Source organism: Scardinius erythrophthalmus (assembly GCF_964197995.2).
Source record: "Scardinius erythrophthalmus genome assembly, chromosome: 17".
NCBI classification, from domain to species: domain Eukaryota; kingdom Metazoa; phylum Chordata; class Actinopteri; order Cypriniformes; family Leuciscidae; genus Scardinius; species Scardinius erythrophthalmus.
The window spans coordinates 39910089-39934421 of NC_138237.1; the positions used below are offsets into that span (position 1 = coordinate 39910089).

At 38.1% G+C, this 24333-nt stretch overlaps 1 protein-coding gene across 1 annotated transcript in view; it reads left to right on the top strand.

Moving 5' to 3' along the window:
- galnt10 (UDP-N-acetyl-alpha-D-galactosamine:polypeptide N-acetylgalactosaminyltransferase 10 (GalNAc-T10)) overlaps window positions 1-24333 on the top strand; it is a 66477-nt gene that overhangs the window by 30452 nt on the left and 11692 nt on the right. Inside the window, exons 5-8 of the mRNA XM_081391733.1 lie at window positions 4105-4290; window positions 10506-10689; window positions 12774-12891; window positions 14520-14627. Coding sequence (XP_081247859.1) covers window positions 4105-4290; window positions 10506-10689; window positions 12774-12891; window positions 14520-14627 — 596 coding nt within the window. The remainder of the gene's footprint in view (window positions 1-4104; window positions 4291-10505; window positions 10690-12773; window positions 12892-14519; window positions 14628-24333) is intronic.

Genomic DNA, 24333 nt, shown 5'->3' on the forward strand with positions numbered 1-24333 from the left:
ATTCATGAAAACTAAGCATTTTGAAAACGCTCTCCAGAGTGGATAAATTTGAAAACACTGTGTTCGTGTTGTAGTGTGGACTGAGAAAACTGAGGTATTTAAAAACAATGACGTAAGTTTAGTCATGTGACGCATATTGTGCCTGTTATATTCACTTTCACACAGTTGCTAAGATATGTTACTTCACACACTCTTCATATCAGTCCTGCAAAGATGACAGAAAACTCACTCGCATCTTCTGTCCTGCGGTGAAACATGAGAGATTTAGTGTTTTAGACCAAACATATAATGGTGACTGAGAGCGACCTGGACAATCAGTGAACGCTTTGCTAGATAAAATGATCCTGCCAGAAGAATTGCATAATAACTTTATTATTTATGTGTCCATCCGCATCATCTCAGTGAGCTTTTGTGAGATTTTACGCATGCGCTGTAAAGGGGAATTTAGAGTTTTCAGGGCGTTTTCCAAAAGTTTCTGATTCGCACATGTAGACGTAGCCTCAGTCAGTGTGTTTTATATGCGTGACAGATGTTAAGCCATGACCCTGGCCTGTCCTGCAGCGCGTCACATGCTCATAAGCTCCAGATTGGCCGTAATCCGCTCACTATAGCTCAGATTTGAGGGTTGCTGCTTGTTTTAATCAAACACAAATATGTTTCATTTCAGCCCAGTATCTGTGTTTCATCTCACTCGTCCACACAGTATTTGTGCTAAATCTCCTGCAGGACAGTTCAGTTCTTTACAATAATATAATATAGAATGAAAAATAAATAAGCTGTTACACTGAGATGGTTTGGGAAAACCATAAAGTGTTGTTGTACCGTCAGTTATTGTCTCCAGGCAGCGTTAAACCTTCAAAATTAAATGGTTGTTTATTGCTAATGAATTTCCAATATTTTCTTCAGCGAGGGGTTTAAACTTTTAATGGCAAACAATACCCGTGTGAGATCAATTCTTTATTAGGCTTATAATATAATAAATTATAGGCCTAATATAATATAATATAAAAATGAATTGAAGTATTTGAAGTGATATAATATGTCAGTTTAAATGCTTCAATTTGTTTTGATATTATATTATTATATATGGATATTTCGCATCTGAAGTGCGCGCAGCTTAGAGGGAACATTGACTGGCAGCACTTCATCTGTGATGCAATTATGCTGAAGCTTGTGAATATTAGATGAGTCATTTGTGATAGCACTAGTGACAAAAAAATGTGTGATTTCAAAACTACCCACATCTGCACTTCTTTGTGGCAAAGATGTGACAACAAGCAGAAATATGAGTGAAATCAAAACTAAGTTTATATGCATCACAGTATATCACAATATGTCCAGGCCACTTTTCAGAATTCCTCTGATCAAAGTGTTAAACAAGGGCCTCAAAGTGAAGATATTGCACTATATCTGACTAAAATATGTCATGAATCATGACTGAGATTTGATAAACTGACAGACTCGATCACAACTTCTGTTCTAAGATCAAAACATGTCAAGCATTTCCATATGTGAGAAACAGACCAAAATGTATTCATCATTCCTGAAATTCGTGTTTTTAAATTCGCTGCATCATGATGGTTTACGTGATTGGAAGCATTGAATAATATTAAAGAATTAGTTCACTTCAGAATTAAAATTTCCTGATCATTTATTCACCTCCCCCACGCCATCCAAGATATGGCCATCTTCAGTGGAAAAGAAATGAAGGTTTCTGAGGAAAACACTCCAGGATGTTCCTCCATATAGTGTCTTCAATGGGGTCCAACGGGTCGAAGGTCCAGATGTGAGTTTCAGTGCAGCTTCAAAGTCTCGACTTGATCCAGCCGAGGAATAAGAGTCTCATCTAGACAAACCAGCCGACATTTATAACAAAATAAACATTTATATACTTTAACCACTAATGCTGGTCTTGCACTAGCTGTGATGCGACACACATTACGTAATCAGGTTGAAAGGTCACGCAAGACGTTTACAAAGCAAATGTGCAAAGACTAAGTAAAAAAATTATAATAATAATTAAAAGGTAAAACAACGAGGTCGGACGATTTTGAAGTTGGAGGAGAAAATGAGATGGAGTTTTCCGCCCCATTCTACATTCCTGAACTGGAACACGCGTGACCATTCAACCTGATGACGTAATGTGTGTCGCATCACAGCTAGTGCAAGACGAGCATTTGAGGTTAAAAAGTATATAAATGTTTATTTAGTTCTAAAATGTCCGCTGGTGTGTCTAGATCAGCCTTTCTCAAAGTGGGTGCCGCGGCACACTGGGGTGCCTCCTGACTGTGTCAGGGGTGCCGCCAAAAAATTACGTAGGCTAAAAAAAAAAATCTGACATTTCATATATAAATATATTTGAATTTACATAAATACATTCTTCTTCTTTTAACCCTTTCGCACGTACGATCAGTCTAGGCTGGTCCCTGGAGCACCGGTGTGATTAGAACGGTCAGTGCATGACGTGATCAACTGCTAAATTCAAATGTGCTTTCGCGCGTTGGCTGGAGCTGAGCCAGAGACAGGCGCGCTCAGCTGTCATATATCACAACTTTTCAGTGTTTTCATCCACATAATGTTTGTTTTAGGTTTCAGACATAATTACTAAAAAAAAAACAATACATTTAGAGTTTGTAAAATACATACTGATGTCAAAGGAAGAGGCAATAATAATAATTTATATTATAATTAGTTTTATTCATATCAGATACACATTGTGTAAGTAACTTTAAAATTTACTCTATTCTTCTCCCAGTTCACCTGCCACTTACTTTTATGTATTTCGGGAGAAGTGGATGAATTCACTTGTTGTAAATCCAACAGATCCGATTCTCTGAACTGCGTCTGCGGCACAAACTAACATGGCGGCGCCCATCGCGCATACAGCTCAACTAACGCGATCGTTATAATGGTGTTAAAAAAACAAAACACTTCCACTTGCATATATTTGACAATCGGAATATCAGATATTTCATGCCATATCTAACAAATTTGTGAATATTTTGAATAAAAAAGTAAAAATGACATAAAAGCAGATCATAATTCATTCATCTCTGTTGTTGCTGCGGTGTGTCACGTGACAAGCAATGACGCGTCACCATGGAAGCCATAAAGTGACACATTCTAAATAACGGTCCCCTTGAAAAACTCACGCTGGGGGGGTCAGCCAGAATATATTAAAGTCCCCGTGAACCGGAAGTTGCAAACGACTTTTCTCCAGTGTTATGACGTATTTCCCAGTGAAACGGAATATTGAACAGAGGGCAGGGTTTTCCTCTAGCGCTCCTCCTCTCCATCTCTGCTCATAGCGGACTAACGGTTTGAGGGGAGTGGTTACGCGTTGCCCAAACCAATTCCTCAAACCTACGTCATCAGAGAAGGTCCTCCAATGCAGAGGGGAGGGGCATTTTCAGATTTTGATTAAAGATTACCATGGTAAAAAAATTTTTTTTTAAATATTTTCTTGCACGGATTAATTGTTCACCACAAGACTAGTAATATGCGCTAACAAAGTAAATAGGGTCAATTTTGATTTCATGGGGACTTTAAATTTACGCGTGAAAGGGTTAAACATATTATGAACGGATTAATAAAATTGTCAATTCATTTTAGATAAATATATATATATATATATATATATATATATATATATATATATATATATATATATATATATATATATATATATATATATAAAATTTGCATTTGGGTTATGCAGTGTTTTTAAATTATATTTTACACTGGGGTGCCTTGAGATTTTATGCACTTTTGAAAGGTGCCCTGACTGAAAAAAGTTTGAGAAAGGCTGGTCTAGATGAGACTCTTATTCCTCGGCTGGATCGTGTCGAGACTTTGAAGCTGCACTGAAACTCACATCTGGACCTTCAACCCGTTGGACCCCATTGAAGACATTATATGGAGGAACATCCTGGAGTGTTTTCCTCAAAAACCTTCATTTTTTTTCCACTGAAGAAAGAAAGACATGGACATCTTGGATGAGGAGAGTAAATTATCAGGAAATGTTAATTCTGAAGTGAACTATTCCTTTAACACTGATGTCCTGATACAAGAATGCTTTAGTGTGTTGTTCCTCTGTTGGCCCAGAGCACCTGAAGGCCCCGCTGGAGGAGTACATGGTGCGCCTGCCGAAGGTGCGGATCCTGCGGACCAAGAAGCGCGAGGGTCTGATCCGGACGAGGCTCCTGGGAGCCGAAGCCGCCACCGGGGACGTCATCACCTTCCTGGACTCCCACTGCGAGGCCAACGTCAACTGGCTGCCTCCCTTACTGGGTAAACTACCCTCCCTTACTGGGTAACAAACCTCCCTTACTGGGTAAACTACCCTCCCTTACTGGGTAAACTTACTGGGTAAACTAACCTCCCTTACTGGGTAAACTTATTGGGTAAACTAACCTTCCTTACTGGGTAAAATTACTGGGTAAACTACGCTCCCTCACTGGGTAAACTTACTGGGTAAACTATGCTCCCTCACTGGGTAAACTAACCTCCCTTACTGGGTAAACTTACTGGGTAAACTAACCTCCCTTACTGGGTAAACTTACTGGGTAAACTAACCTTCCTTACTGGGTAAAATTACTGGGTAAACTACCCTCCCTTACTGGGTAAACTTACTGGGTAAACTAACCTTCCTTAATGGGTAAACTTACTGGGTAAACTACCCTCCCTTGCTGGGTAAACTTACTGGGTAAACTGACCTCCCTTACTGGGTAAACTTACTGGGTAAACAAACCTTCCTTACTGGGTAAAATTACTGGGTAAACTACGCTCCCTCACTGGGTAAACTTACTGGGTAAACTATGCTCCCTCACTGGGTAAACTAACCTCCCTTACTGGGTAAACTTACTGGGTAAACTAACCTCCCTTACTGGGTAAACTTACTGGGTAAACTAACCTTCCTTACTGGGTAAACTTACTGGGTAAACTACCCTCCCTTACTGGGTAAACTTACTGGGTAAACTAACCTTCCTTAATGGGTAAACTTACTGGGTAAACTACCCTCCCTTGCTGGGTAAACTTACTGGGTAAACTGACCTCCCTTACTGGGTAAACTTACTGGGTAAACAAACCTTCCTTACTGGGTAAAATTACTGGGTAAACTACCCTCCCTTGCTGGGTAAACTTACTGGGTAAACTGACCTCCCTTACTGGGTAAACTTACTGGGTAAACAAACCTTCCTTACTGGGTAAAATTACTGGGTAAACTACCCTCCCTTACTGGGTAAACTAACTGGGTAAACTACGCTCCCTCACTGGGTAAACTAACCTCTCTTACTGGATAAACTTACTGGGTAAACTAACCTCCCTTACTAGGTAAACTTACTGGGTAAACTAACCTTCCTTACTGGGTAAAATTACTGGGTAAACTACCCTCCCTTACTAGGTAAACTTACTGGGTAAACTACGCTCCCTCACTGGGTAAACTAACCTCCCTTACTGGGTAAACTTACTGGGTAAACTAACCTCCCCTACTAGGTAAACCTACTGGGTAAACTAACCTTCCTTACTGGGTAAATTTACTGGGTAAACTACCCTCCCTTACTGGGTAAACTAACTGGGTAAACTACGCTCCCTCACTGGGTAAACTAACCTCTCTTACTGGATAAACTTACTGGGTAAACTAACCTCCCTTACTAGGTAAACTTACTGGGTAAACTAACCTTCCTTACTGGGTAAAATTACTGGGTAAACTACCCTCCCTTACTAGGTAAACTTACTGGGTAAACTACGCTCCCTCACTGGGTAAACTAACCTCCCTTACTGGGTAAACTTACTGGGTAAACTAACCTCCCCTACTAGGTAAACCTACTGGGTAAACTAACCTTCCTTACTGGGTAAATTTACTGGGTAAACTACCCTCCCTTACTGGGTAAACTTACTGGGTAAACTAACCTCCCTTACTGGGTAAACTTACTGGGTAAACTAACCTTCCTTACTGGGTAAAATTACTGGGTAAACTACGCTCCCTCACTGGGTAAACTAACCTCCCTTACTGGGTAAACTTACTGGGTAAAATAACCTCCCTTACTAGGTAAACTTACTGGGTAAACTAACCGTCCTTACTGGGTAAATTTACTGGGTAAACTACCCTCCCCTACTGGGTAAACTTACTGGGTAAACTAACCTCCCTTACTGGGTAAACTTACTGGGTAAACTAACCTTCCTTACTGGGTAAAATTACTGGGTAAACTACCCTCCCTTACTGGGTAAACTTACTGGGTAAACTAACCTCCCTTACTGGGTAAACTTACTGGGTAAACTAACCTTCCTTACTGGGTAAAATTACTGGGTAAACTACGCTCCCTCACTGGGTAAACTTACTGGGTAAACTATGCTCCCTCACTGGGTAAACTAACCTCCCTTACTGGGTAAATTTACTGGGTAAACTACCCTCCCTTACTGGGTAAACTTACTGGGTAAACTAACCTCCCTTACTGGGTAAACTTACTGGGTAAACTAACCTTCCTTACTGGGTAAAATTACTGGGTAAACTACGCTCCCTCACTGGGTAAACTAACCTCCCTTACTGGGTAAACTTACTGGGTAAACTAACCTCCCTTACTGGGTAAAATTACTGGGTAAACTACCCTCCCTTACTGGGTAAACTTACTGGGTAAACTAACCTTCCTTAATGGGTAAACTTACTGGGTAAACTACCCTCCCTTACTGGGTAAACTTACTGGGTAAACTAACCTCCCTTACTGGGTAAACTTACTGGGTAAACTAACCTTCCTTATGGGTAAAATTACTGGGTAAACTACCCTCCCTTACTGGGTAAACTTACTGGGTAAACTAACCTCCCTTACTGGGTAAACTTACTGGGTAAACTAACCTTCCTTACTGGGTAAACTAACCTCCCTTACTGGGTAAACTTACTGGGTAAACTAACCTCCCTTACTGGGTAAACTTACTGGGTAAACTAACCTCCCTTACTGGGTAAACTTACTGGGTAAACTAACCTTCCTTACTGGGTAAAATTACTGGGTAAACTACCCTCCCTTACTGGGTAAACTTACTGGGTAAACTAACCTCCCTTACTGGGTAAAATTACTGGGTAAACTACCCTCCCTCACTGGGTAAACTAACCTCCCTTACTGGGTAAACTTACTGGGTAAACTAACCTCCCTTACTGGGTAAATTTACTGGGTAAACTACCCTCCCTTACTGGGTAAACTTACTGGGTAAACTAACCTCCCTTACTGGGTAAACTTACTGGGTAAACTAACCTTCCTTACTGGGTAAAATTACTGGGTAAACTATGCTCCCTCACTGGGTAAACTAACCTCCCTTACTGGGTAAACTTACTGGGTAAACTAACCTCCCTTACTGGGTAAAATTACTGGGTAAACTACCCTCCCTTACTGGGTAAACTTACTGGGTAAACTAACCTTCCTTAATGGGTAAACTTACTGGGTAAACTACCCTCCCTTACTGGGTAAACTTACTGGGTAAACTAACCTCCCTTACTGGGTAAACTTACTGGGTAAACTAACCTTCCTTACTGGGTAAAATTACTGGGTAAACTACCCTCCCTTACTGGGTAAACTTACTGGGTAAACTAACCTCCCTTACTGGGTAAACTTACTGGGTAAACTAACCTTCCTTACTGGGTAAAATTACTGGGTAAACTACCCTCCCTCACTGGGTAAACTAACCTCCCTTACTGGGTAAACTTACTGGGTAAACTAACCTCCCTTACTGGGTAAAATTACTGGGTAAACTACCCTCCCTTACTGGGTAAACTTACTGGGTAAACTAACCTTCCTTAATGGGTAAACTTACTGGGTAAACTACCCTCCCTTACTGGGTAAACTTACTGGGTAAACTAACCTCCCTTACTGGGTAAACTTACTGGGTAAACTAACCTTCCTTACTGGGTAAAATTACTGGGTAAACTACCCTCCCTTACTGGGTAAACTTACTGGGTAAACTGACCTCCCTTACTGGGTAAACTTACTGGGTAAACTAACCTTCCTTACTGGGTAAAATTACTGGGTAAACTACCCTCCCTTACTGGGTAAACTTACTGGGTAAACTAACCTCCCTTACTAGGTAAACTTACTGGGTAAACTAACCTTCCTTACTGGGTAAAATTACTGGGTAAACTACCCTCCCTTACTAGGTAAACTTACTGGGTAAACTACGCTCCCTCACTGGGTAAACTAACCTCCCTTACTGGGTAAACTTACTGGGTAAACTAACCTCCCTTACTAGGTAAACTTACTGGGTAAACTAACCTTCCTTACTGGGTAAATTTACTGGGTAAACTACCCTCCCTTACTGGGTAAACTTACTGGGTAAACTAATCTCCCTTACTCGGTAAACTTACTGGGTAAACTAACCTTCCTTACTGGGTAAAATTACTGGGTAAACTACGCTCCCTCACTGGGTAAACTAACCTCCCTTACTGGGTAAACTTACTGGGTAAAATAACCTCCCTTACTAGGTAAACTTACTGGGTAAACTAACCGTCCTTACTGGGTAAATTTACTGGGTAAACTACCCTCCCTTACTGGGTAAACTTACTGGGTAAACTAACCTCCCTTACTGGGTAAACTTACTGGGTAAACTAACCTTCCTTACTGGGTAAAATTACTGGGTAAACTACCCTCCCTTACTGGGTAAACTTACTGGGTAAACTAACCTCCCTTACTGGGTAAACTTACTGGGTAAACTAACCTTCCTTACTGGGTAAAATTACTGGGTAAACTACGCTCCCTCACTGGGTAAACTTACTGGGTAAACTATGCTCCCTCACTGGGTAAACTAACCTCCCTTACTGGGTAAATTTACTGGGTAAACTACCCTCCCTTACTGGGTAAACTTACTGGGTAAACTAACCTCCCTTACTGGGTAAACTTACTGGGTAAACTAACCTTCCTTACTGGGTAAAATTACTGGGTAAACTACGCTCCCTCACTGGGTAAACTTACTGGGTAAACTATGCTCCCTCACTGGGTAAACTAACCTCCCTTACTGGGTAAACTTACTGGGTAAACTAACCTCCCTTACTGGGTAAAATTACTGGGTAAACTACCCTCCCTTACTGGGTAAACTTACTGGGTAAACTAACCTTCCTTAATGGGTAAACTTACTGGGTAAACTACCCTCCCTTACTGGGTAAACTTACTGGGTAAACTAACCTCCCTTACTAGGTAAACTTACTGGGTAAACTAACCTTCCTTACTGGGTAAAATTACTGGGTAAACTACCCTCCCTTACTGGGTAAACTTACTGGGTAAACTAACCTTCCTTAATGGGTAAACTTACTGGGTAATCTAACCTTCCTTACTGGGTAAAATTACTGGGTAAACTACCCTCCCTTACTGGGTAAACTAACTGGGTAAACTACACTCCCTCACTGGGTAAACTAACCTCCCTTACTGGGTAAACTTACTGGGTAAACTAACCTCCCTTACTAGGTAAACTTACTGGGTAAACTAACCTTCCTTACTGGGTAAAATTACTGGGTAAACTACCCTCCCTTACTGGGTAAACTTACTGGGTAAACTACGCTCCCTTACTAGGTAAACTTACTGGGTAAACTAACCTTCCTTACTGGGTAAAATTACTGGGTAAACTACCCTCCCTTACTGGGTAAACTTACTGGGTAAACTAACCTTCCTTAATGGGTAAACTTACTGGGTAAACTAACCTTCCTTACTGGGTAAAATTACTGGGTAAACTACCCTCCCTTACTGGGTAAACTTACTGGGTAAACTAACCTTCCTTAATGGGTAAACTTACTGGGTAAACTACCCTCCCTTACTGGGTAAACTTACTGGGTAAACTACCCTCCCTTACTGGGTAAACTTACTGGGTAAACTAACCTCCCTTACTGGGTAAAATTACTGGGTAAACTAACCTTCCTTACTGGGTAAACTTACTGGGTAAACTACGCTCCCTCACTGGGTAAACTTACTGGGTAAACTACGCTCCCTCACTGGGTAAACTAACCTCCCTTACTGGGTAACAAACCTCACTTCGGTACCAAGTCAGTACTTAAATTTTAACAATGTGAGGCTTTGAGCGCTGTTGAGCGGAATCGTAAACACCTCTGATTGGCCGTTGTGTTCATGAGCTCATCGGATATGTCTGTGATTGGCTACAATGGTCAACGCACAGGAGTGTTTGGGGAGCGGGAGCTTTTGAAAGCACAAGCAGCCGTTAATCATCGGACCAGACCTGCTTTCAAACGCTCGCGTGTGTGTCTGTGTAAGCGCTCGCTGAAGAGCGTCACTGATGTATATTTACAACATGTTTTTGAAGCGTTGATCATTGTAGCCAATCACAGACATATCTTATGAGCGTGTGAGCACAACGGCCAATCAGAGGTGTTTACGATTCTGCTCAACAGTGCTCAAAGCCTCACATTGTTAAAATTTCAGTACTGACTTGGTACCGAAGTCGGTATTTTTGACAACATTACTTGAACCACTGAACCCTGATTCCATGGCAGTGTATTATTGTTGTGTTTCCCCCTTCAGATCGCATCGCTCAGAACCGGAAGACCATCGTGTGTCCTATGATCGATGTGATCGACCACGATAACTTCGGCTACGAGACGCAGGCGGGCGACGCCATGCGAGGGGCTTTCGACTGGGAGATGTACTACAAACGCATCCCTATTCCCCCCCAGCTGGAGAAGTCTGACCCCAGCGACCCCTTCGAGTGAGTGCCCTTTCACACCTTTATTTATAACATTTCAATTGATCGATCGCCTCCATACTCTTTGAATAGGTAAAAGCTGAATGCAGACGATCGTGATTGTGGACTTCAGATGGTCAATATTTACTAGGGCTGTCGGTTTAACGTGTTAATTTGATTAATTAGTTATGGAAAAAAATAACGCATTTCATTAGGGATGCACCGATATCAACATTTTGGCCGTTAACAATAATTCTTTATATTTGAAAGCCAATAACCGATATATCGGCCGATAAATCTAAATCCAATTTTTTTTAATCATTTCTGAGAGCCTGATTACAAAAACAAAAATTCTCACCATTAAAAGCCACGTCTCGCAAAAATGCCCCTGTATGAGTTTTTGTCTCATATAGAGTGCAGTATCACAAGAGTGCTGTTTTTGCCCCAAATGTGCAAATGTGAAATTGATTTTATACAACACTTCAATAATTAAGAAGTTAATATTGTGTTATATTTCAGATACATATTGTCTGTTTTGCTCAATTGGAAATATTCCCTATAAAGCCAGAGCAGAAGTGTTGTGCGTCTCTGTGAGCAACACACAGCGATGTTTCGTTTCTGAATGGAGAGCGAATCAATCGGCTGAATCAATGATTCAATGACTCATTCATAAAGAGAGCCATTTACTTCATTCCTGAATGAATCAGCCGTTTGAACGGAACGAATGACTCATTTATTTAGACATTTACCTCCACCTACTGGCAGTTTTAATTTCTTATTTAGAGTATAATTTATTAAAAAATCCATATTAATGAAAAACCCATTAAAGGTATAATTCATCCAACAATTCAAATTCTGTCATCATTTACTCTCCCTCATGGCCGTTGAAGCCTAAAAGTGTTTGTGTAATTAGGGTTGCAAAGGGGCTGAACGTTTCCTGTGAATTTCCAGAAACTTTCCAAAAATGTGAAAATTTTCCCAAAGATCCTGGAAAGTTTCCAAAAATTCTGGAAAGTTTCTGGAAACTAAATTCTGTATTGAGTCAAATAAAAACATTTTTTTTTTTAAAGCTACCTTTTGTAGTATCTATTTGTTGCTTTTCTCATTTAACACAATAATGACTTTAAATTATCTTTTGGGGTCATTTCTCAGCCAAATTTCATGTGCGATGAATTAGATTAAAAGTTTTAATCGCTTGACAACCCTTAACACTTTCCTAAAAATTCTTAAAAAGTCTGTTGTATAAAATTTAAGGCCATAAAAAATCAAACGTTATAAGGAAAGTGTTTATTTTCATTTCAGTAGGTCTTAAATTTGGGTTCAGAAAAACAGAAATGGTGATACGGCTTAGTGTGATGATTAAACTTTAGGAGGTGATGAACTTTAGGTGTGCGCGCTGATGCTCGTTCTACAGACTCGCTCCCTCAGAGAAGTTCATTATGATGAACAGCCCACATTTATGACATGCTATTGATTTATTATTGATGAATTATGACACTGTTTACTTTATGATGTTTACCTGAAAAAAGCACAGCTTCATTAGCAGAGTATACTCTGTATTTCTGCTGGTCCAGCGCCACCTACTGGCAGAGAGTTTGTGTTTTCATTCAGCCGGTGGATCGAAAACATATAATGGCATATTGCTTATATAAGATATAATAATTTATAACTTTGACTTTTAAAAACCCGTTTACGCATCTCGAGCAATCGGATCTCTGTCTGACTGCGCTTGGAAACTCAATTTACACAGAGAAAACCGTGTATAAAGCCAATCATCAGTTTACATTCTTTATGCAAATTCAACAGCGTTCGCTCCACAAAACTTGGAAAAATGTATGACTAATTGGAAAACACATGGAAAATTAGAGAACATTTAAAATTTTGTTGCTGTCCTGGAAAAAAATTATTGTGTTTTCCTTTAGAAAATAAAAGCTTCATTGATTATAACAGGAGTTTAGTGCAGAACTGAAGCGACTGATGGCTTCAGTGATTATAAAGGCCGATCTCTTTGCTTGCGTCTATAACAGTGTTTGTGTGTCCCCGTCATCTGTGTGGTGCAGCTGTAGTTCTCCACCAGATCGAGCTGTGTCTTCTCCTCTTCCCGTCAGGTCTCCGGTGATGGCGGGCGGGCTCTTCGCTGTGGACAGGAAGTGGTTCTGGGAGCTGGGAGGATATGACACGGGTCTGGAGATCTGGGGAGGAGAGCAGTACGAGATCTCATTCAAGGTAATTCTCTAATGGACCCCTTTTCAGTTCGTAAACACGGTGACGTTTGTTTGGGGGCGGAGCTTAGGTGGAGCCACGGTTCCTCCGGCCGCTTCACTAACGCTAGTTAGCTTGTTTTTTTTAACAATGACTGAAGAAAATCCGATTTTAATTCTTAATGTGTAAGGTCGCTCACTGTCCAGGAGCGCGATTGTTATTTGCAAAAGTTAACTTTAACTGACGGCACCAGATTGGCGACCCGTACACACTCGATGATGGAGGATCTGACTGGGCGAGTGGCCTGACCTCGACACCTGATGGAGAACCTGCGGGCGTGTGAATCTTTAGATCACTATAACTGTATTTGCTGAATGGTGACGTACACGACTTGTGTGGATCGATCCGCAGTTCTGCCTAGCCAGCGCCAAGCCCAGAAGAGCACCCTGTAAAGAGTGACATTAATGTGACATTTTAATCATGTGAATATTTTCTAGAAATAAAAATTCCAGATACAGTAAATTAATTTTTTACCTTTATGTATTTGATTATTCTTTCTTACCAGGTTTTACAAAAAGTCACAATCAATCATAACAAAATATATTCAATCACACATGATTTAGTTTAGAAAACATTGTGATAAAATTTCAGTTTCAAATTCTGGCACCCAACAACACAAGAAGATGATGTTTAAGCGCCGCATGAAGCGAATCTGTGCTGGTTTGCCTCCCGTTTTCCCTTTGTTTTGCCTCCAGCTAATGCCGTGACGTAATCGTGCTGTCAGTGCAAAAAGGGTCTATACGCGGTTTGTCGAGTTTCTTCTGTGTCCTGATCACTGATGGGATCTTACTTACCCATGAAGCATTTAAACCTGGCAGTCGTGACTCTTTAAAGGCCTCTGATTGGCCAGTGTTTTCATCAGGCTTCCCAGGTAGTTGAGTCAGAATAAGTTCCTCTTGCAGCATCTCCTCTTCTCTGATGATGAGGGCGGAGCTATAACCTGTAATAAACCTATAATCAGCCAATAGCAAACCACAACCATCCAATCAATTCCCCACGGACACAATCAAGCTCCGCCCACATGTGTTCTTGTTCCAGAAGCGTTTCACTCGCATATACGACACAATAGAGGGGAAGAGACCAGAGCAACTCCCCTTTCACGATGACTTTATTAAATGCATATCATCTATGATTGTGGGAATAATTAGGCCCTAACTGGGTAAACTGGGTAAGTATTTGAGATTAATACATTTCAATAACATTTTGCCAAAAATATTAAAAAAATAATGTTATAAAGTCAGAATGGTTTATGGGTTTAATCAGACTGCATTATATATTATATTAGTTTTATGAATTATATTATGTTATATCATATTATGTTGTTTTATTAATTTATTATATCATATTAGTTTTATTAATTATATTATAATAGATGTACTAATTATATGATATTAGTTTTATTAATTATATGATATTAGTTATGTTATATTATATATTAGTTTTATTAATTATATGATATTAATTATATTATATTATATTAGTCTTATTAATTATATGATATTAATTATATTATATTATATTAGTTTTATTAATTTTATGATATTATGTTATGTTTTCTGACTGTATTATATCTGTGTGTGTGTGTCTCTGAGGTGTGGATGTGTGGCGGGCGTATGGAGGACATCCCCTGCTCTCGAGTGGGCCACATATACCGGAAGTACGTGCCTTATAAAGTTCCCGGAGGAGTGAGTCTCGCCAGGGTGAGTGTCCCATCAGCACTCATGCACTTCCCACAATGCATTTCACATTGACATCATGATGTTCTGATCATAGATGCACTTTTATGATGATAGATGCATTTTTATGATGGACAGATGCACTTTTATGATGGACAGATGCACTTTTATCATGGATAGATGCACTTTTATGATGATAGATGCATTTTTATGATGGACAGATGCACTTTTATGATGGATAGATGCACTTTTATGATGGACAGATGCACTTTTATGATGATAGATGCACTTTTATGATGATAGATGCATTTTTATGATGGACAGATGCACTTTTATGATGGATAGATGCACTTTTATGATGGATAGATGCACTTTTATCATGGATAGATGCACTTTTATGATGGATAGATGCACTTTTATGATAATAGATGCATTTTTATCATGGATAGATGCATTTTTATGATGGACAGATGCACTTTTATGATGGATAGATGCACTTTTACCATGGATAGATGCACTTTTATGATGGATAGATGCACTTTTATGATGATAGATGCATTTTTATGATGGACAGATGCACTTTTATGATGGATAGATACACTTTTATCATGGATAGATGCACTTTTATGATGGATAGATGCACTTTTATGATGATAGATGCATTTTTATCATGATAGATGCATTTTTATGATGGACAGATGCACTTTTATGATGGACAGATGCACTTTTATCATGGATAGATGCATTTTTATGATGATGGATGCATTTTTATGATGGACAAATGCACTTTAATGATGGATAGATGCACTTTAATCATGGATAGATGCAATTTTATGATGGACAGATGCACTTTTATGATAGATGCAATTTTATCATGGATATATGCACTTTTATGATGGACAGATGCACTTTTATGATGGATAGATGCACTTTTATGATGGATAGATGCACTTTTATCATGGATAGATGCACTTTTATGATGGATAGATGCACTTTTATCATGGACAGATGCACTTTTATCATGGACAGATGCACTTTTATGATGGACAGATGCACTTTTATGATGGACAGATGCACTTTTATGATGGATAGATGCACTTTTATGATGGATAGATGCACTTTTATGATGGATAGATGCACTTTTATCATGGATAGATGCACTTTTATCATGGATAGATGCACTTTTATGATGATAGATGCACTTTTATGATGGATAGATGCACTTTTATGATGGATAGATGCACTTTTATGATGATAGATGCACTTTTATGATGGATAGATGCACTTTTATGATGATAGATGCATTTTTATCATGGATAGATGCATTTTTATGATGGATAGATGCACTTTTATGATGGATAGATGCACTTTTATGATGCATAGATGCATTTTTATCATGGATAGATGCACTTTTATGATGGATAGATGCACTTTATGATGCATAGATGCATTTTTATCATGGATAGATGCACTTTTATGATGGATAGATTAGTGCTGGGCGGTTTGACCAAAAATCCACATCACGGTTTTTTTCTAAATTAAACCGGTTTCACGGTAAATGACGGTGTTTTTATTTATTTATTTTTTTCAAGCATGATGGGTGTTAACCACATTTTCTACTGAGTGAGAGAGGAAATACTGCAGTAGATTAACTTATAATGCCCTATTTTATTGTCATGAGTGAATGAAAAAATCCACACTAATATTAATAATACAGGTTTGCAAGGCTGTTTACAAAGAGGTGCCAGCAGGACGCGCTTTAGGAGCGGCAGAAATAATGGTTTCCCCGGTAACGGCTGTACTCAAAGCAGCAACGCTGCTTTATCAGGAACGATAAAGAAAGATTCAATCGTAATAACAAAGAAACCTTTCTAAAGACCGTCAGTTCACTTCAGATACGTTCATACAGCATAAAAACGCGTGCCGCGAGAAAAAAAAAAAAACACTCTCACCCCCACACGGCTGCGACACGGCTACCGGAGCTGATCGCGCCCATTCTAGTCAATGCTTGTGTTTCAGATCGAAGCTTCCCAAAAGCAGCTCTCCGTGCCGCTTCGCTAAATATAGGCGCCTAGTCTATTTTGACGCACGCGTGTGGAGGACGGAATAAAACCTTGTCGCAGACGTGTGTTCTGTGTTGTAAATGAGGTGCGAGTGTCGCGCAACGCCGCGTTCCGATTAAAGCGACATACACCGGTATTGCGGTTTATTAAAAATTCATATCGTAACAAAAATAAACACCGGTATTCGGTTTGAACCGGTAAACCGCCCAGCACTAGGATAGATGCATTTTTATGATGGATAGATGCACTTTTATCATGGATAGATGCATTTTTATGATGGATAGATGCACTTTTATGATGATAGATGCACTTTTATCATGGATAGATACACTTTAATGATGGATAGATGCACTTTTATCATGGATAGATGCACTTTTATGATGGATAGATGCAATTTTATGATGGATAGATGCAATTTTATGATGGATAGATGCACTTTTATGATGGATAGATGCACTTTTATCATGGATAGATGCAATTTTATGATGGATAGATGCAATTTTATCATGGATAGATGCACTTTTATGATGGACAGATGCACTTTTATGATGATAGATGCAATTTTATCAGGGATAGATGCACTTTTATGATGGATAGATGCACTTTTTTTATGATGAAATAGAAAATGTTGTAGTGTAAAGGCCCAACCAGGGACTGGAGTTGAAAATTAGCTCTAGCTATAAACTCTTTTTGCATAGCATCAGTTACTAACTTGTTTTGTACTATGTTTAATTGCAATGTCCCTGTCAAATAAAAGAAAAATAAATAAATAAATAAATAAATAAATAAATGATGGATAGATGCAATTTTATCATGGATAGATGCATTTTTATGATGGATAGATGCACTTTTATGATGGATAGATGCAAATTTATCATGGATAGATGCACTTTTATGATGGATAGATGCAAATTTATCATGGATAGATGCACTTTTATCATGCATAGATGCATTTTTATCATGGATAGATGCACTTTTATGATGGATAAATGCATTTTTATCATGGATAGATGCATTTTTATGATGGATAGATGCACTTTTATGATGGATAGATGCACTTTTATCATGGATAGATACACTTTTATCATGGATAGATGCACTTTTATCATGGATAGATGCACTTTTATGATGGATAGATGCAATTTTATGATGGATAGATGCACTTTTATCATGGATAGATGCATTTTTATGATGGACAGATGCACTTTTATGATGGATAGATGCAATTTTATGATGGATAGATGCACTTTTATCATGGATAGATGCACTTTTATGATGGATAGATGCACTTTTATCATGGATAGATGCACTTTTATCATGGATAGATGCACTTTTATGATGGACAGATGCAATTTTATCATGGATAGATGCATTTTTATGATGGACAGATGCACTTTTATGATGATAGATGCAATTTTATCATGGATAGATGCACTTTTATGATGGATAGATGCAATTTTATGATGGATAGATGCACTTTTTTTTATGATGAAATAGAAAATGTTGTGGTGTAAAGGCCCAACCAGGGACTGGAGTTGAAAATTAGCTCTAGCTATAAACTCTTTTTGCATAGCATCAGTTACTAACTTGTTTTGTACTATGTTTAATTGCAATGTCCCTGTCAAATAAAAGAAAAATAAATAAATAAATAAATAAATAAATGATGGATAGATGCAATTTTATCATGGATAGATGCATTTTTATGATGGATAGATGCACTTTTATGATGATAGATGCATTTTTATGATGGACAGATGCACTTTTATGATGATAGATGCAATTTTATCATGGATAGATGCACTTTTATGATGGATAGATGCACTTTTATGATGGATAGATGCAATTGTATCATGGATAGATGCACTTTTATCATGGATAGATGCACTTTTATCATGGATAGATGCACTTTTATGATGGACAGATGCAATTTTATCATGGATAGATGCATTTTTATGATGGACAGATGCACTTTTATGATGATAGATGCAATTTTATCATGGATAGATGCACTATTTATTTATTTATTTATTTATTTATATTTTTAAAACAGGAAAAGATTAAGGACAATCGGGCCTGGCTCAGTATAAAACTGATTTTCAGCAGGTTCCTGCTCTGCAGAACATATAAACCACAGACACAACAAAGCTCACACACTAAACAGCTAGAGACAACAACAGACACACAAACCAAGATATTGGACAACAAGAGGGGCTATAGAGCCGTCTCAATGGTCACAGCTATACCTGTCCATTAAATGGCGAGCAAATGTTATTTTAAATAGTCTTCTTGATGTGATAGTTCTGATGTGCTGTGGGATCTCATTCCAGGTTTTAGTGAGCACATGAAAAAAAGATCTCTGTCCATAACAGTTTCTAAAAGCCGGTAAAGGCAAGAGTCCATTTGTAAAAGATCTCGTAGTGCGCTCAGACCTTGAGCTAAGTTTCGGAACCAATTCGTTTAGAGCAGTTACAGTGTGTCCATTTGAGATTTGATAAAACAAGTTTATCCCATGGCTTATTTTATAGTTCTGAAATGTCAAGGCATTACACAAAGATAGTGCAGTACAGTGGTGAGTCCAGCCTGGAAGCCTGACATGGATCTTATGAGCTCTATTATAAATTCTTATTACAGGTTCAATAATCTCATTTGTTGTTAGTGACCAAACAGGTAAACAATACGACAAAGTGGACAGAATGATGGCATGAAGATAGGTTTTTGAAACAGAAAGCAACAAATATGGTCTAATTTTGCTATAAACATATAACTTTTGGTTTAACTTTCTGGTTAGGGTTTGAACATGTTCTTGATAAGTAAGATGTGAGTCAAGATAGACTCCCAAATACTTATATGCTGATACAATTGAAAGCGTTTGATTAGAAAAAGTGATAGGATTGGATATGGATAGCTGTCTCCTAGATGAATAGAAATACATGCATTGTGTTTTCTTGACATTAAGTGTTAAATGGTTATCTTGCAGCCAGTTGCTGCAAATGCTGCAGATCTGTGTTAAGTCTGTAGTTAATTGTGTCGATATTAGAACCAGAAAGAAAAATAACAGTGTCATCAGCATATAGCAAAGAACTAGAAAAATTCAAAACACAAGGAAGATCATTAATATACATAAGGAAAAGTAAAGGACCTAAAATACTGCCCTGTGGAGCTCCCATAGAACACACTCGTGGCTGTGATGTTACTGAGCCGATTCTTACAGTCTGAGATCTGTCACTTAAATATGATGTAAACATATCTATTGCGGAAGATGACAAATGAAAAGAAAGAAGTTTGTTTAACAGAATTTGATGATTGACTGTATCGAAAGCTTTCTGAAAATCTATGTATATAACTCCAGTAATCTGACCCTTGTTTAGAGACGCACGTATTTGCTCAGTGAGAAGCAGCAAAGCCGACATAGTTGACCGCAAGGGTCGAAAGCCATGCTGGCAATCACTGAGCAGGTTATTATTTTCAAGGTGGTTAATTAGTTGATTGTACAATATTTTTTCAAGCAACTTGGAAATGGTTGGGAGAATTGCAATTGGACGGTAGTTGGAAATATTAGTTGGATCATCAGACTTAAACATCGGGGTGATCTGGGCCGTTTTCCACAAGGCAGGAAATACTGATTGTCTAATACACAAATTAACTAAATGATGCAAGAGTGGTATAAGAGTACTGGCATGAGTTTTAAGAAAAGTCATGTTTAAATTATTTGTATCACAAGCATGAGAAGCATTCAGAGAACACAAAATATTAGTTATATCATTTTGTACAATTTCAGAAAAAGAGAATTGCTGAGATAATGCTGGTACTGATGTGAGAAACAGAGGAATAGTAAATTTAGAAGATAATTCTTGTACAGATGCAATAAAATACTCATTAAAAGAATTAGCAATTTTATCATGATCAGTAAGAAGAGTACCATTTATGGATATTTGCAAACTATTATTAATTTTACATTTTTTTTCACCAGTTATAGATTTCAATGTTCGCCATAATGTTCTAGGGTTGGAAACTGTTCGACTAATTTGATTTTCATAATAAGACTGTTTTGCTTTGTATAATTCAAATTTACACTTATTTCTAAACTGTGTGAAAATAAGCTTAGCTTCAGGTGTTTTTAATAATCTGTAGGCTTTCAAGGAAGAGGCCTTCTTTTTTAGGAGCTGTAAAATATCAGAAGTTACCCAAGGTACTGTATTTTGTTTAATATGTATTTTACAGGTAGTTGTATATTTTTGACGTATTGTCTCCACTCTCCTATGGAAATTTGACAAAACATGATCGGGATTCTTCAGAAACATCTCGTTACTCCAATCAGTATCAGCAAATTCAGCATTAAACTGAGACAATTTTGAATTTGGGACTTTGTTAATGTAATTATTTTTATGACATCTTGGCTGTTTAAAACATTTCCTAATGACATATATGAGTGAATGATCTGAAACTGCTGTGTTTATCACTCCTGATATGCCATACTTGGAGGGTTGATTAGTGAAAATAAGGTCCAAAATAGAATTTCGTGTTTTACCAAATCTGGTGGGATCTTTAATTAATTGATGAAGACCATATTTTATGGCAGTTGTTTTCAGAAGTTTAGATGAATTATCAATCCAATTTAAATTTATGTCACCAAGAATAACAAGCTCCTTAGTTTTAACCGATTTTATTAAGTCCGAGAACTGCAATAGATATGCAGTTGGACTGACATTTGGAGGCTTGTATGTGACAATAATAGTAACTGAAAGTTGATTAGTAAAATGAATAACCAATTGAAGTGACTCTGATACTGTTGATAGTTTTACTATAGAATGTGCATATTTTTTATTTACATAAAGAGCAACACCACCACCAGTTCTATCAGTCCTGTCATTGCGATATAATAAATAGTTTTCAATCGCAAGAAATGAATCCGATATAACAGGAGTCAGCCATGATTCAGATATTGCCATAACATGAGCCTTTGATTGAGTAAGCATGATTTTAAATTCATCCAGTTTGGGAACAAGGCTTCTCATATTTAGATGGCAAACTTTGAAACCTCTAATTCTACCAAGTTGGCATAAAGTAACTGGATTTTTCTTTAGACACAAAGGTCTTTTTTGTGCTCTAACAGGTTTAGGATTAAAGCCTGGGATAACAGGAGAAGAATTAAATAGCAACTGAGGTGCAACAAGAGGAGAATTAAATAGCAACTGAGGTATAACCGATGTGCCTACAGGTTGTTGAAAGCACTGCGGTTGAAAATCATTGTGTGGGACACCTGCATGTAAACCCATGCGCAGAATGTTATTTAAAACATGAGTATAAAATCCCAGGAAATATAGAAAAGCGGACATAAAGGCATTTTTGCCCGGACCAGGATTAAATTCAATATTTCCGATAAATAAAAGAACAGAGAGTAAGAGTCTTAATGAGGACTTTTGGCGCATATCTACAGTAGCGTCTCTTTTGCCCATCGGTTTAAACTTAAAGTCATTTACCCACTGGTGGAAGATGATAGCGCGGGTCGAAATGGTTGTCCGTTCGAACTGGGGAACGATGTTAAGACGAGAGGTAAAACCTGTATGATCCTCCGGTCGCATACACAAGATGGAGCACTGCAAACTTGGTACATGAGGCCGGCCAGACGAAAACCAGGGCTGCTCTCCACACACGGCTCCTCCGCGCTGGGCATTGGGCGCATACCACAAACCGCCTCTCCGGGTGGGTGAGAAGGTCGCGTCCGTCTCTCCGCCGCGTCCACGTCGCGAGGCCGGACACCCCCACTCAGGCTCAGTCACTCTCTCGAGACAAGTAAATTGGCTAGGGACTTGAACAACATTTAAGGCGCTTATTATGCCAAACAGGCACGACACAGCAAAGGACCCAGTTCAGCTGGTATAGTAAAGGCTCCAAGCCGGGTTTGAGTTGTTGATCTTTAGTTGTTAAAGAGTGCCCGTGTTGGCGTTTGTGAGTTGTCCAAACAAAGCGGTTGACCCGCACTTTTCGGTACTGGAGCAAATGAAACAACGATAGTATTATAACTGCAGTAAATCTGGTAAGAAACAGACCTGCAGACATCTGTAATACCAGATATTTGGTGTTAATCTGCAGCAGCGTTTCACAGCTGGTGTTAATCTGCAGCAGCGTTATGATGGATAGATGCAATTTTATGATGGATAGATGCACTTTTTTTTATGATGAAATAGAAAATGTTGTAGTGTAAAGGCCCAACCAGGGACTGGAGTTGAAAATTAGCTCTAGCTATAAACTCTTTTTGCATAGCATCAGTTACTAACTTGTTTTGTACTATGTTTAATTGCAATGTCCCTGTCAAATAAAAGAAAAATAAATAAATAAATAAATGATGGATAGATGCAATTTTATCATGGATAGATGCATTTTTATGATGGATAGATGCACTTTTATGATGATAGATGCATTTTTATGATGGACAGATGCACTTTTATGATGATAGATGCAATTTTATCATGGATAGATGCACTTTTATGATGGATAGATGCACTTTTATGATGATAGATGCAATTTTATCATGGATAGATGCACTTTTATGATGGATAGATGCACTTTTATGATGGATAGATGCACTTTTATGATGGATAGATGCAATTGTATCATGGATAGATGCACTTTTATCATGGATAGATGCACTTTTATCATGGATAGATGCACTTTTATGATGGACAGATGTAATTTTATCATGGATAGATGCATTTTTATGATGGACAGATGCACTTTTATGATGATAGATGCAATTTTATCATGGATAGATGCACTTTTATGATGGATAGATGCAATTTTATGATGGATAGATGCACTTTTTTTTATGATGAAATAGAAAATGTTGTAGTGTAAAGGCCCAACCAGGGACTGGAGTTGAAAATTAGCTCTAGCTATAAACTCTTTTTGCATAGCATCAGTTACTAACTTGTTTTGTACTATGTTTAATTGCAATGTCCCTGTCAAATAAAAGAAAAATAAATAAATAAATAAATGATGGATAGATGCAATTTTATCATGGATAGATGCATTTTTATGATGGATAGATGCACTTTTATGATGATAGATGCATTTTTATCATGGATAGATGCACTTTTATGATGGATAGATGCATTTTTATCATGGATAGATGCACTTTTATGATGGATAGATGCACTTTTATCATGGATAGATACACTTTAATGATGGATAGATGCACTTTTATCATGGATAGATGCACTTTTATCATGGATAGATGCACTTTTATCATGGATAGATGCACTTTTATGATGGACAGATGTAATTTTATCATGGATAGATGCATTTTTATGATGGACAGATGCACTTTTATGATGATAGATGCAATTTTATCATGGATAGATGCACTTTTATGATGGATAGATGCAATTTTATGATGGATAGATGCACTTTTTTTTATGATGAAATAGAAAATGTTGTAGTGTAAAGGCCCAACCAGGGACTGGAGTTGAAAATTAGCTCTAGCTATAAACTCTTTTTGCATAGCATCAGTTACTAACTTGTTTTGTACTATGTTTAATTGCAATGTCCCTGTCAAATAAAAGAAAAATAAATAAATAAATAAATGATGGATAGATGCAATTTTATCATGGATAGATGCATTTTTATGATGGATAGATGCACTTTTATGATGATAGATGCATTTTTAT